At 49.3% G+C, this 14740-nt stretch overlaps 1 protein-coding gene across 6 annotated transcripts in view; it reads left to right on the top strand.

The window, feature by feature from the left end:
- The window catches only part of LOC106749201 (protein turtle homolog B-like), a 390009-nt gene that overhangs the window by 269979 nt on the left and 105290 nt on the right, over positions 1 to 14740 (top strand). For all 6 annotated transcript variants that reach the window (XM_014628417.1, XM_014628411.1, XM_014628434.1 and 3 more), the window contains one exon: positions 2215 to 2437. In XM_014628417.1, coding sequence (XP_014483903.1) covers positions 2215 to 2437 — 223 coding nt within the window. The remainder of the gene's footprint in view (positions 1 to 2214; positions 2438 to 14740) is intronic.

The raw sequence follows: 14740 nt of genomic DNA, 5'->3' as shown, positions 1-14740 counted from the left end.
CCCCCCCCGGCTGCCGCACACACGAGAGAGGCGGCGTTCACGCCGCGTTCGAGCAATGCGTATCGACCTTACGAAGGATGCAAATATTTACACGTCGCTGGGCCCGGGTGTCCAATTATCGCGGTTCGCGGCGTTTTATCTCGCACGCTAACTTCGCAATGATATGCAAAGCGACTCTATTAATTCCCCCCTCCCTCCCGAGCAGGCACGCTCTCCCGTAACACGCTCGGGAACTTGTATCTGATGCGGCGTCGTATATCCCGCTCGCGTACCGGTCCGAATTTAGGACCTGCCGCGTGTACGCTTTGTAATTTATTCTATTACGCGTCTCATTGGTAACCGCGGCGGTACCGACTTGTCCTCCTCATTTCCCTCGTCGTCGGCGCACGCAGTCTCACGCACACGCGGAAAGCGCGCGATTCGCCGGCGTATACCTTCAATCGGGGTATTTTGTTTCCTTCTTTCCGGTGATACAAAAGGGTTGGATCAGGTCGGGTTATACGAAAGGTGAAGAGAAATCGCAGCATTTACTTCATTTTCCTTAAATTTCCCGATAGCTTCGGATTTTTTGCGCCAGTCTCATCTTCCTGCACATTTTGAGGGGTAACTTGGAGAAAATTTCTCAAAGCTTTCAACATCGAGTCTCCTGAAGTGGGGTCCAAAATATGAATCTTATCAAGAGTATCTCCCATAGGAACGGTCTTTGTGAGTTACATTTTCCGATCCATCTATATATTGAGAAAACTTGGGAACTCCTCGACAAAAATGTTCAAACTCATTTTTCTCGAAAAGTAGCCGCCCGTTTGCAAAGTTATACGGGGCTTTCTTGTAGCTATACAAACCCTTATGACTCCTTTGAAAATAACCGACACAGCTTTCGAAAGAATTAATCTTGAATAATTTTACCTGTTTATGATGATTATATAACGAATTGAAAGCTGAAGTGTAAAAATGTATTATCACTAGATAAAAGATACTAGAAAAAGTTTGAGGATTATCTGAAAAGTAATACAAATTTAAAAGCGTACAAATAAAGCCTAATATACTTGCCCCGATTACTAAACTTTCCCGATCCAATATCCGGACACGATTATCATCCGAATGAAATTGTTTGTTGACTATTTATCGCGATTTTATGGCAATAATTGTGACAATTACTCCATAAATATTCCGTAAACTATATATTTGATATGAAATATTTTTTCCGTCATTTATCTAATTAACTCGCAACTGATTTGGACATATGTCAGATTGTAATAATGAAGGTTGAAACAGTTTTGTTACATAACGCACGATTGTATAAATGAACGGATACAAATGGCCGAGTTAAAGAGTTAATATATTGCAACAGAAATAGAGGGAATGAAAGCGTTCGAGATTAATAATGATGAGTGTGCCGGTATGAGTCCGGATATAGAAACACGTCCGGCAATTGATATTTTAACCCGTTACTTTATGATTCGCGGTAACAATATATTAAGCTACAATAAAGCCATAACATTCACTAGACTAAAACTCATCGGTCTTTCTAATCGTCCGTGTCAAAATATTCATACAAATTATGATCGTTGATTATTCGGCCAATTTACAACTTTGACAATTTAATATATATACATCACGCATACATTGTATCATACATCGTATCTCCCGTATCTATATCGTATTATATTGCACCATATCGTATCGTATCGAATTTTAATATTTCCAGACACGATGTGGGAACGGTTAGGAACAGTGAATTTCGGCTTGATAAATTTTAAGGCCTTACTGAAGCACAGCTTCGTTTCGCACGCAATTTTCACTCCACGGGGGCTGCTCGGAACCTTTGAGCTTCGCAGGAAGCTACTCGTATCACCACGCGCGCGTCCGTTGGAAATAAAAGAAGATGATGATGATAATGATGAAGAAGGGTTGCTGTGCGCCATCGGCTCGCATCAGCGGCGCGTCGAGAACTCGCTCGAGAACGTGATTAAAAGTCCCGGCCGATATCTAGCTAATTATAGGCACGCTGCGCACAAACGGCCCGCTAATTACATGTCCCGGCGTAATGGGTAACCCTTAACCGAGGCACAAAAGATTCCGGATCCCGCGCGCTCAACCAGCGTGAAATCATTTGTGATTCTCTCTCTCTCTCTCGGTTCCTCGCAGCCCGACATCGCCCCATCGTCTATTCCGTCCGCGTACTAACCCTCGCTGTCTCGTCTTCCTTTGCAGATGACTTTGCAAGTGTCGTGGGTCCGACACAGGGACGTCCATTTGCTCACGATTGGCCGTTACACGTACACGAACGACCAGCGATTTCGCGTGATCCATCCCGCCCAGTCGGAGGACTGGACGCTGCAAATAAAGTATCCGCAGCACCGGGACAGCGGCATTTACGAGTGCCAGGTCTCCACGACGCCCCACATGAGTCACCTAGTCCATTTAAGTGTAATCGGTAAGTCACGCTGGATCAGCTACCATCGATGCCGACGCATGATCGATCGCAGTCGACAACGCGACCGAAGCAACGCGCGAGATTAGCAGTCAGGGGATCGATCGTGTATCCTCGTAGACTTTTTCTTCAACTCTCGTGTGATTTCCGTCTCCTGTGAATGAATACGCACGATTGGCTGTACATAAAGTGAAAATACGACATCGTTCGATACCATTCGACACGAAATTACTTACCCAGCGAAATCTCACGTGAGACGTCTCGCGTTTCATGCTGAAAGAATCGAGTGCTCGCTTTTGTCATTCTCGCCATGTTTCGAGACGCACAATCGACCCTCTCACCCGGTGTACGTATGTACGTGTGTGTATGTGTGTGACCAATCGCGCGTGCTCCAAACCACGAGAAGGTCGAGACACATTTTCGAACGACTCGCTCGTGTTGACGTAGCGCGGTGTATCATCGCGAAATTCGCAAAGACGTTACGAATTTCGAGGCATCCGGTGGAAGGAGGGTCGCGAACAAAGCGTGGCTGAGGAGACGCAGAGCGAGAGCGCCGATCGCTTCCGGGTGTGAACATCGATCGTAAGACGTGATTGGGCGCCCCGGAACCGGTCCAACTCCCCTGCCTCTTGCGTGCGCGCGGATGGCCGCGACGTTACGCGGGTTCTCATCAAATATTAGTATGCGGCGAGCATGCGGAAATTCCGCCTAATTACGATGTGGTGTACGCAACAATTAGTTAATCCTAATCCGAACCCGCCCCGGTTACCGGTGGCAACTGCGCGGAATTTAAGCCGAGCTTAAATTCTGGCGAGGCGCCAATTGAACACCTGGGATTGGTTGATACCGATGTCGAGGTAAGCTCCGGCCTCCTCCAGATAGGGGGACGGGCTTTCCATTACCGGAAATTATCCGACCGAACTTAAATTCGCCGGCGACACCCTTCGACTTTCCCCCCTCCCCCACCCCCATCGCCCTCTTATCGCCGCTTCCGTTCGCGCGGGAGGAACGTTCGCCTCGCGAATAATTACTTACACACCGTAATCGAACGCACGTGTAAGCGTTCGCGCAAATAGGATGGGGGGGGGGGGACGCGTACACGTATATTTCATTCGGTGACACGCGGACCGATTTGATCGCGCGCACCTCGGATGGCCGAACGAGCGCGAAAGAAGTTTGCCGAGACCGGGATCGCTTTAAGGAGCAAACTTTTACACTCCTCTTATATCGCGCGCGCAGCGCTATGAAAAACTTTCGCGATCGCTTAAACGTCAGACCGGGAATTTATCTGCGAGCGGCGCGGCGAATTGATTTAAATCGTCCCGAGGGCGAGTGGTGGCGCGCGTCGCCCCCCGCGCTCTCTCGCGCCCTCGGACGCGACCTCGCGCTCGTTTGCCCAATTGTAACGTTATATATTACTTTGTTAAAGAGTGCAAACACACACGGTGTCCTGACAATAAATTATTCGTCTAGTAAATATTAAGTATGTGAAACTTCATTCTTTCTCGACAGAAATAAAGCTCTGTTTCTGGATGGCCAGCGGATCACTAATATCCACATACAACATCCCGCGTATAGTTTTCATTTGTTAACAGTTCAATGTGTATGAACGTAGCGCGAGTTTCATCGAATTCTTATCGAACTCATTTTACGTTACACCTCCTCACCTTAACCTTCTTAAGTCTCGCCACTGGCGGCCGAGAAGCCGCCTCTTTAAATTTAACCTACATTGAAACGGAGGTGAACGAAGGGACCGGAGCGGTCGTATTTCTCTCTTCCTGTATTCTTTTTCTTTCTCCCGTCCTCTTCTTCTTCATCATGTTCTTCTTCTCCTCCTCCTCCTTCTCCTCCCTCTTTCCGCCCGTTATTCCCCTCGGAAGCGATCTCGGAAGCGAAACGCACGCGCCGAAGCCCGCGGCGTAGAAGATGGGTAAGGAAAGGGGATCGTTTATCATTTTCCAGCCCTGACCCTTAACGCAACGGCTGAACAAATGATCCTAAAGAGCAACGGCTATACACACCTGCTCGGAGATCGCCTTCTCTCCCCCTTTTTCGCTCTCTCTCTCTCTCTCTCTCTCGAGAAAGAGCGTTGTGCCTTTCTTCCGCAGGTAACGTAATTACTCATCATCAGGAAGAAGGGTAACTTCGACGGCTCGCGTTCACTCTTTACGGCTTGCACAACAAATCCGAGCTCGATAAAATCTTTCCCCACAGTCGCCGCTCCGTTAACCGAATAGTCGCCGTCGGCCGGATAAATAATCGCGCCGCGCGAACTCCGCGTCTCTCAGCGAGAGTTCCGTGGCTTCTCCTTGCACATAACACCGTGACTCGATTCTTCTTCTTCTTCTTCTCCCTCCTTTTCCCCCACCATCTTCTTCTCTTTGTTTCTCGCACGCGTATTATTATTACTCTACAGTCGCCGTGGCAACACCGGAGGGGGGCGAACGCGCAGGTAAAAAATACTTCCTCTTCACGTACGAATCGATAACCGGTCTCGCGCAGCGACAATCAAGTAGACTTTACGACTCGTACGATATCGGATCGATGAGCTTGTATAACAGTCGAGAAACAATTTATCGGGAACAATTTCAGCCACTTGTACACTTATCGAAGTTATCGAGTCCCATCGCGTCTTACATCACGGAGAGATCCTCGAGATCGAGAGGAAGAAAGAGGGAAACGTGTACGCAGGAGAGCACGGTAAATTTTGTTTGCGACGTGGTAGAACGGGAAACTCCGGCTTTCCGAGTTACGAGAGACGGAGAGGGCTGTCGCCTCCCCGTTCGAAGGGGGGAGGGGGGGCCTCGATGGCCAAGTTCATAAATTAATTAGCGCGTTTACCGGCACACTGCCGGAAGAAAATGTGCGTTAATTACACGGCACGTTTTACTTTTAAGGCACGTTTTCTAGCTTATCGCGTCCCTCCCCCTCTCCTCTGCCGAGCGCGCCGCCACAAGCGCGCGCGGAGCCGGAAGTTAGTTCTGCGGATTATCGTCCGTTAATTATCAGCCTCGCTAACAATTAAGCGCTAAGCCTAAGCCACCCCGTGACTATTATTAACAATGCGATCTCGCGACAGATATCTCCAACTAATATCGCTGCACTTGGAGGAGGCGAGAGGGAGAGTGAGGGAGGAGGGGGGCGGTATGAAATCGGTAAACTGATTATGGTGGCGAAGACTCGCGCCGGTTATCGTGCCGTTTAAATGAATACCAAACTTTCCCGTTGCGGCGAGGCATCCGCAAATATTTCCGTTTCCCGGGGTTATCCCTCTGTGCTTAAGTTGCGCCGGTATTTACATTCACTTACCGCCTCGCCCCGAGAGAAAAAGAGAGAGAGAGAGAGAGGGATACGCGGGCTTTCGTGCGCGATGTCTTCGTGCGCGGTGATTGTATTTGCACGTTTCTCCTGCTTCTTTTTCATCTCAAAGGGAGGGAAGCCACCAACGGACCAAAGGGCCGACGTTTGCTATTTAACATTCTTTCGGATCGACTAATTGGTGGTTTTTCTAACGCTCCCCCCTCCCCCAACTCCTCCTCCCCCCCGTCCGCCGTTCGGCGCGCTTCGGATGCGCGGAGCGTGACGGGGAATGCAAAGCGGCTCTCTCTTGTGTTGCCTCTCTCTTTCTCTTTCTTTCTCTCTCTCCCTCTCTCTCTTTATCTATATATCTCGCTCGTTTTACCGAGTTTTACACAGTCGCGTATCTACGTCGTCGAAACAGCGGCGTGATGTAACGCGGTTTATTTTTCTAAGTCAAGGCACAATAGATTCCGCGGCGCGATTTACGGGTCCGCCGCTTACATTCTTCAAGATTTCGTTTAACCATTGTAAATAAAATTGCTCGACGACTGCGGGTATTTTTCTTGTTAAAGTACCGCCGGCGCGGCGGGGCGTCGGCCTTCCTCTTTCCACCTTCTTTCGTTCTTTCAGTTTCTCTCTCTCTCTCTCCCTTTTTTTTTTTTTTCGTCAGTCTCCCGTTGAAAAATTGCTTTCCGAGCTGGCGCTACGCGATCGCGAGACGTCTTTATCATCGCGCCCGCCCTTCCGCCTACCGTTGTCCGCCTTCGAGTCGCCTTTTGTTTCAAACCCATCGAGCTAAATCCCCCCATGAAACCGATATTTAAAGAGCACCCGTCGATAAAGCGGTTTTCAATCAGTGGGACGCGGGCTTCTTTAATTCCTCCCGACGCAACGCGTTCCTCTCTACTTTTCCTCTCCTTTTTCTCCCGTTTCCCTCGCCCTTCCGGCTGTGTTTTCCCCGCTTTCGTTTTTTCCCCCTTCTTTTTTTTTTTTTCCGACGTTGCTCCGTTCTCTGCAAATGATGGCCGAGTAAAAACGCGCGAATATTCGATGCGCGAAAACGCAACGCTGAATGAGAACGTACAATATTCAGTTTCCTGTTAGCGTTATATATATATATTTTTTTTTTCCCCCTCGCGATATATTAACGCGTATCTCGTCCCGGGCAACTACCCGGGTAACAGATATTACGCGTATCTTCCAATCACTAGAGGAGGCTAACGACCCCGTATAACCGACATCGCCGGCCTTTATTAACGCGTTAAGCTCGATTCCGTTCGGGCAGACGTCGCGCGTATCGCGCCGGTATTTCAGCCGGCGCCTTCGTCCCTCGCCTATAAATGTGCTTCCTCCCCGTAATGCGGCTCGCAAATTTGCAATATCCATACTTTCGCGTTACCCTCCCCCCTTACCCGGCAGCCCGAGCGGCGCTCGGCACTCACCTCCGTCACTCCATTTCTGCCTTTACGAGCGCGTAAAAGCTCGTAATGACGTGGCCGGGACGCCACAGAGAGAATCGCTTCTCGCGGACAATTAATTATCGCGCGTAGGCGGCAGCAATCGTCGGGATCATCGCGGCTCGTTTGCGTTCTGTATTTGCCGGCGTGTATACCGCGGCGGGATGACGAGGGGAGGGCCCGATATTCCTCCGGGGGGTAGTTAATTCGCGCGATAGTAAGAGGATCGCGCGGAATGCGCGCGGAATGAATTCGGTTTCCCGAATGCGGCCTCAGCCGGAGGGCCGATAAGGAAATTGTTACGGCTCGGGCAACGTGGCGATTTTAAACGGTCATTAGGAAAGTCTTCCAGAGAGGGAGAGAGATAGGGATCTGAAATTTCTCCTCCTCAAATTTGATTTCCCGGCGGTGAAATCTCTCAGGAACGGCGTAATCGCGCAGGCCGGAACGACGGTGGGAATTATCGCGGAAACCGGGGGTAACCGCGCGCGGCCGCAACGATCGCAATCTGGAAGCAATTTTTTCATTAGTCGCGAGTGCCTCTTATCGGGTATAATTTGAGGTCTCGGAGAAGTATTCGCCGGGAAAAGTGTCAGATTCCCGCGGTAAAGTGCACTTCGCCTCTATCTTAAGTGGAACCCCTCGCCGAATGGTTTCCCCTCCCCCTCCCCCACTCTTTCCACCTCTCCGTCCACGGTATTTTTCCCTGTAACTTTGATTAGGACGCGTACAAATCGAACGGCCGCCTCCCTTCCTTCCTTCCTTCCTTCGCGAGCCAGCCGAGAAACTCGGGGCGTTCGTTCGCTCACTCGCGAACGGATCAGCGAGCTCGGTCACGGCGAGATCGACGGTCGCGAGTAACAAGCGGCGGATACCTGTAACTCAGGGTGACGGGGACAAAGTGCAACATCTGCGAGCTGACGCGCGCCCCCTCCCAACGACGGACATTCACTCGACTTGTGTTTTCGGTTAGTTCCTCGACTACGATCGACTCATTCCACCCAGGGCGATACCGCATATTCTATACCCAATGTTCTACATCGCGCGCGACTATTAGGGTACATGAGTACGAGATTAGAGCCGACGGTGTCGCCGGAATAACTGATTGCGAGTCGTCTCACCGGCGTTTCTCATTATTGCTTACGATATACTCAGTCGTGCCCGCACTTTACATTAATATGTCTGACATTAATTTCGGGGGTTTTTTTAATTTTATTTTATACAATAGAATTGAAATTTATGTAATAGAATATTGGAAGTATATTGAATGAAATTATTGCTCGTCAAAATATAACTCTCAAGGCAAGGTCTAAGATAAACAGTTTCATCTAAACAGTCTTCAACGAGATTCGCAACAATTCTATTAATTCTGTTAATTCGTTATATTAATTAATCGACTGTGCGTTTGGTACAAGTATTTTAAGGCAATAGAGATAATTGTGAAAATACTTACTGATTTTAGCTTCTCTACCGATATGCAATAAACAATAAGTTACAAAGCACATCTCTGGTAACCAATTGATACGCGCGAAAATCAGTTGCATTCGCGCAGCGCTTCGCACCGAATTAACCCAATTGCTCAAATCTGCCGCATCCGCTCATTTTTCAACTTCAATAATTTTATCAGTGAACATAAATTTTATTACGCAAAATAATATATCGCACAGCTGCAGGAGACTTTATTCCAACTGATTTATATGCAGTATTTTTCCCGATTTTAATGAAAAATCGAAGACTAGCACTTGTGTTCTGAAAGGGACATCTTGCGACTCCTTTCGCATTGTTTTCTTCACAATAAGCATATAAATAATATTCCAACCTGCCCCGGTCTCTCCTAAGCAAGTTTTACCTTCACATATAAAATTATATATTCTTGTTTATATATAAAAATTCACGAGAATTGATACGTTTCGAATTGAAACGAATTACTTTCCCGTACAATTAGTTAATTAAAACAACTTTGTATTTGCCGAGCAGTTTCACGAGTCACGTATGATTCTCGCCGATAATGCGAATATTTCAAAATGCAATTCCTGACTCCGCGCTAACAACGTCCGGACCTGAAGCGGGAATCGACGGTGTACGTACGGTTGTACGTTAGAGTTTCGTTCGAAATACCGCGCAAAAACGCGATCTTCTCCCAGTGGGAGTCGGAAACGACGGATATCGTTCACACGAGAGGGAGAGAGAGAGAGAGAGGGTTCCTATTGACCGGCGAACAAGTTCGGTATCGTCGGGCGAAAAGCGAACAGGGGGCCGTTTTACTACAGTATCCCGGGAACACGTATCCCCCCCCCCCGGCGGACTTTTGTTCGCGGCAACATTTCCGCCGCGGCGGAACTTTAATAACGGTATCCGCGGATTTTAACGTTACAACCTGCCGAAACCGTTCGTTACAACGGGAGGCTACATCGCGCGAAATGAGTTGGCGGATACGACGACACCGGTACTCGTCCGTAAGCCGCTTTTGTACGACGACGTGGTGTATGCTAATTATCATCTAACGCGTGGCATCAAGGGAGAGAAAGGATTATTCTCGAACGTAGGAGCGCAAAGGGCCGAGAAGGAGAAAGGGTGTGGCTGCCGAGCTTGGAGCCGCATACTTATGAAACGTTAAAGGCCCCTTTGAGGATCCACTGGCCGGTCTCAGACTGCTCCCAGCCGTTTGTGCCGGGACACTTTCTAATTGTGTTACCGCCACCGCACCGGATGTAGTAGAAACGCCAGCGAGGCGATCCATGGACACTCGGGGGAAGCGTGCGAGAGCGGAATAGACGGCACGCGGAACACCGGCCGATGGGAAAGCTCCACCGGAGTGATTACGTAATTCAGCGACTAATTAATGATGTACGGATTTGCCGATTTCGCCGCGGCAAAAGTGGTTTATTTCACAATTATTCGTAATTCGGTCGCTCGCTCCCAATACATTAGGTATAACGGCCGCGTTTGTCCGGCGCGAAATAATATAATTATTTCAGCGTAATGTAATAACATTATTTTCGATAATGGCAGCACGAGGGGATCAACTTTTAATTATTATATAGCTGTGAATCAAAATGATTACGCGAATTCGCGGAAATTAATAGCCACTCGCCGGTGATCACGTTAGTTCCGCGTATCTCTTTCATTATTGTCGATTTTAAACGCCACGCTCTCGCACGCGTCACGCCTCGGCGAGGATCGATACCTTATTCCGCAACAAGGAGTTTAATGATCAAAATAACGAGAATTATGTTTTCGTCCTCCACGGGCGCGTGTGCACGTACATTCCATCGTGTGTTCGATATTCGTAATTGCTGATTCGCCGATGCGTTCGTCCCACTTTGGAATTTCTCCGAGTGTGGTCTCCCTCGAAACGAATGAAAATTCATTCGAAGCGATAATTAATGTGCTTCCACTCGGAATCACAAGTGTGAATGTCGAAATCAAATGTAGTTTTTAATCCGTACGAGTGATGTGAGTGAATCTGTTAGATTAGAATAGATTTGTTCCTGCGACCAAGAGAAAGAGAAAGAGAGAGAGAGAGAGAGAGAGAGAGAGAGAGAGAGAATGGAATACGTCAGGTTCACTCTTCAATTTTGAATGAAAATATTTACCCGACAAAATTTAGAGGGGAGAATTCGCTCTATACGAATGAAAAGTTATACGAATTCCGACAACTCGGCTGTCACTCCATTTTTTTTTTTTAAACGGAATTTCACACGAAGAGATTTCGAGAGCGGGAGAGTGTCGGAATCGTCATTGCGCTCATCGCGCGGAGTGGACGATCGATCGAGCGCCCGTCGATACTCTGAGATTGTGGGGATTCTTCGTGAGATTCCGCCGTAATCAAGTTACGCCGCCTCCGCCTCCGCTCGTAAGAACGTGGGAATATTTCGTAATAACGATAGAGAGGATCCACCTCGAGGGTAGAGTCTGCCGGACGTCTACGGAACCGCTTCGGAAGTTCCGTATGAAAACAATCCGCGAAGTCTTTAGCGCTCCCGATGAAGATTATCCAACTTCCCGCCGGTTGATTTATCTCGCCGTACCGCGCTCCCTACCGCAGTTACGACGGATAGTTACGACGGAATACTTTTCCGCTGCGTAATTACCGTGATACGTATCGAACCTCGCAGCGCTTGCGCCTCTCTTTCTCTCTCTCTCTCGTGACTTTCGGTGTCTGGTGAAATCCCGTAAACGCTATTATTATGTATCAACACCCGGCATAATTATCCCTACCGTGCTTAGAATTCATAATACGGAACATGGCGGTAAATCACGATGCAAAGCCGCGATTTGATGCGTAATCGGGGCTGAATGCGCACGTACGAATTTCCACGAGTTCTTTGAGGTTTCTCCCAACAGCGCAATTAACTTCCCGGCTTACAAGGAGAGATCACGAAGTGGTACCCACCGGTTTACGCTTCCTCCTTTTCCTCAACGAAGATTCATCCACCAAGGCTTATCCCCGAAAACAACATTATTGAAACCGGTGGGTACCACCTCGTGGTGACCCCCCGGTCCCTCTCACGCCCCGCAACACAGCGCAGAGGGAGGAACAGTGCTCGATAATTCGCGCGAGTCATCCTCGCGTTTGCCCGTCCTCACCGCGTCGACATCGCCTGTGTGTGTCATCGCCGCCGGCTGTGAGCCGTTCGATTAATGCATTTTTTTTTTGTTTTTTGTTATTTTCCGCTATGGAAAATAAACGTGGTAACAAGAGCCGCGCGCGCGCGCACGCTACCGACAACTCAACATTTCCATTGTTTTTAATTCAGCGATCGTGCACGAGGGCATCTACAATGCCCGCGCTCCCAGGCTGCGCAGTTTGAAAATTTAATCCTCCCAACCCTCTCGTCGCTTTTTAACCAGACTCCGTGCTTTTTTCCCCCCTCTTCCCCCCCCCCCCCCTCTCTCTCTCTCTCACTCCATCTCGCTCTTTCCCATGGGGCACCTGGAGAGCTACGCCCCGTCGTCGCGCTCCCCTCTCGGGTCTCCCGGCCGTTCTCGGACGGACATCCGCGCCCGGCGCGATTTAATTCTTGCGATGTAAATCCCGTGCCAGGCGCAGGCAGGTAAGACAAAGGCGCGCCATTAACACGGGAGGCAAGCGGCTTATGTTATATACGTAAACGAGCGCGTGCTACCGCGAGAGTGTGTGCACATTGTAACGAGCGAGGATTGCGCGCGGGGTCGCGCGCGCTCAATTTTACGATCTAATTGAGAGACTCTCTATTAGGACATTCCAGGATTTTCACCCCCCTCACACTCCTCCCGTTTCCCCCTCTTTTCTCTCTTTCTCTTTCTCTCTCTTTCTCCTCTCTACGTCTTCTCTCCGTCGCCGTTTGTCCAATTTGAGTATATATTCGATGAGACCGAGGTGATCCCGCGCGAACTCTCAACGTCGTTATTTAATCTTCGCGATCCAAAACCGCAGTACACCCCCCTTCTCCCCCTCCCCCTCCAAAACCGCGACCTGTCGAAGAAACACCGCCGAGGGAAGCCGACGCGAGGAGGGTGGGTGAAAGAGGATGAAAAAGCGCGATGAAAAAGAACCCGAGAGGGCGGTGAAGGAAGAGGAAAGAGAAAGAGAGAGATAGAGAGAAAGAAGCGCAGAAGAATCGCCGGCCGATTCTTCGGCCGTTATTTCCGCTCGATCGGGGGGTTGGCTTCCCGAGGGCTGTCGTTGACACTGCTTTTCACACCGGCCGAAGCAAGTGGCAGCGGAATAGGTATCGACGACGATACAATGGCGGGCCGCGTGCGCCGTCTTTGTGCCACGCACGAAATGAAGTTGGCTTTCCCCTCTCGCCTCCCTGGGCGTCGCGCGATTGCACGAGCGGGACGAGCGAGCTGGCGTCGCGACGCGGCGACAGGAAACTGATAATAACCACCGGCGCCCATGCGCGTTTCGAAGCGATCTGCTTTGCCGCCGCGAGATTACGTTCCGCCGCGCGGAATTTCGCGCGACCAGATCGTATTATCGCGACGCACCACCGCAATTCGCTCTCATCGATGCATCGATACTGCTGCGAACAGCGAGTGACAGGGGGGAAGAGAGCGAATGGAGGAAAGGGAAGCGAATGACAAAAGGAAAAATGCAGCACGCACGCACGTACGATGTGCAGTCAGTGAATGATGTCGCGAGGATGGGAGGATCGCAGCACTTTTCGCTCGATGAACCTCGAGGCGCATCCGGTGTCCGATGGGAGAATATCTTCTGAAAATTACTCTCGGATGTTAGAGGGAGAATACCGGAACGACCATAGGTATGGTAAACCGACACACCCATGTTTTTAAGCCGTAATATATTGAACTCTGTTGGGGAAAAGAAAGAATACACATGAACATCGTTTACTATGTACGGTAATTGCGACTGAAATGGCACTTTCCGTTTGCAAACACGTCCGTGTTATTAGCGTCGTTCGATCTTTCGTTCCGCTGCTGAAGTTTCCGTCGAGCTGTGTCCTCGTGAAAGTTCACGTAACAAACCCCGGCGGTGATAAATTGTTTATTGTTTAATAAATCGTGTAATTTATTTGACAACGATATTTTATCGCATGAGTTTTTATCTTTACCAGTCAGTTTGGACCCTTTGTTGATTGTGCCAATCTCTCTGAGACTCTGTCACTGAGCCGCGCAAGAAAAGTGGGTTTACTAGATTGTTCTGTAAACCGACATACTTAATTTACCTGAACTTTGCTATAAGATATCACCTCGCACGATACAATCATTTCCACTGTACCATCATATATGTTGACGGAGAAATATCGCTGGACGCATGTGAATTTCACTTTGAATTTAAATATCACACCTTCAACAGGCCGCGTTGGAGCCGAAAAACGGAATGGTCTTAGCGTTTTCCCCCGTGACATAAATTCACCTATTAAACACGGATGCGTTGCGAAAGTTGGTAAACAAGAAGGTAACCATTCTACCGCCGACTATGGCGCAACGAGATGAGGCGCGCGGTATTCTACATTAATTCGTAATAAAAGTCTTACGAGACAAGAGACACGTCCCGGGGGGGAGGGGGGGGGGAGCGGGGGATCGCTCATACCTTTCATCCGGTGGCGGCGGCTTAAAGGGTTGAAAGACGGCTAGTTAAACACGCTTGATTAAATCCGCGCAGCGGCGGCCCGGCAGTGGTAGCGGCATTCACGGTGCAATGTTGAGCAGTTTGCAACACTCGTATCAAACGGACGACATGACGCGGGATGACAGACGACGTATCAGTCAGTCCAATAAACAGACGAGCGGACAATATCTTGCTGGTGCGGCCCGGGCTTCCTCCATACGGCGCATACAACCTTCCTATTTACCCGACTACACCGGGGAAACCGGTTATTGGTCCATATTCGCAACAGGCAAATCAATACGCGCATATCGGAATACTCGGTCCTTCGATCCGCGTCGCGGCGCACATTCGCGAACAAAGGCCGGACATTGCAAAATCCGCGCGCGCGTTGCAAAAACCGTACGAGCGCGCGTAACGATGCGGCTTCGCATGTTGCCGGATAATTTATCCGAGCTGCGGGAACGTCGATGATCAAAAAGCAAACGCGAC

The sequence above is a fragment of the Dinoponera quadriceps genome, unplaced genomic scaffold (assembly GCF_001313825.1).
Source record: "Dinoponera quadriceps isolate SergipeBrazil2010 unplaced genomic scaffold, ASM131382v1 scaffold37, whole genome shotgun sequence".
NCBI classification, from domain to species: Eukaryota; Metazoa; Arthropoda; class Insecta; order Hymenoptera; family Formicidae; genus Dinoponera; species Dinoponera quadriceps.
The sequence above is the reverse complement of the archived record's forward strand: the minus strand, read 5'-3'. Positions and strand labels throughout refer to the sequence as shown.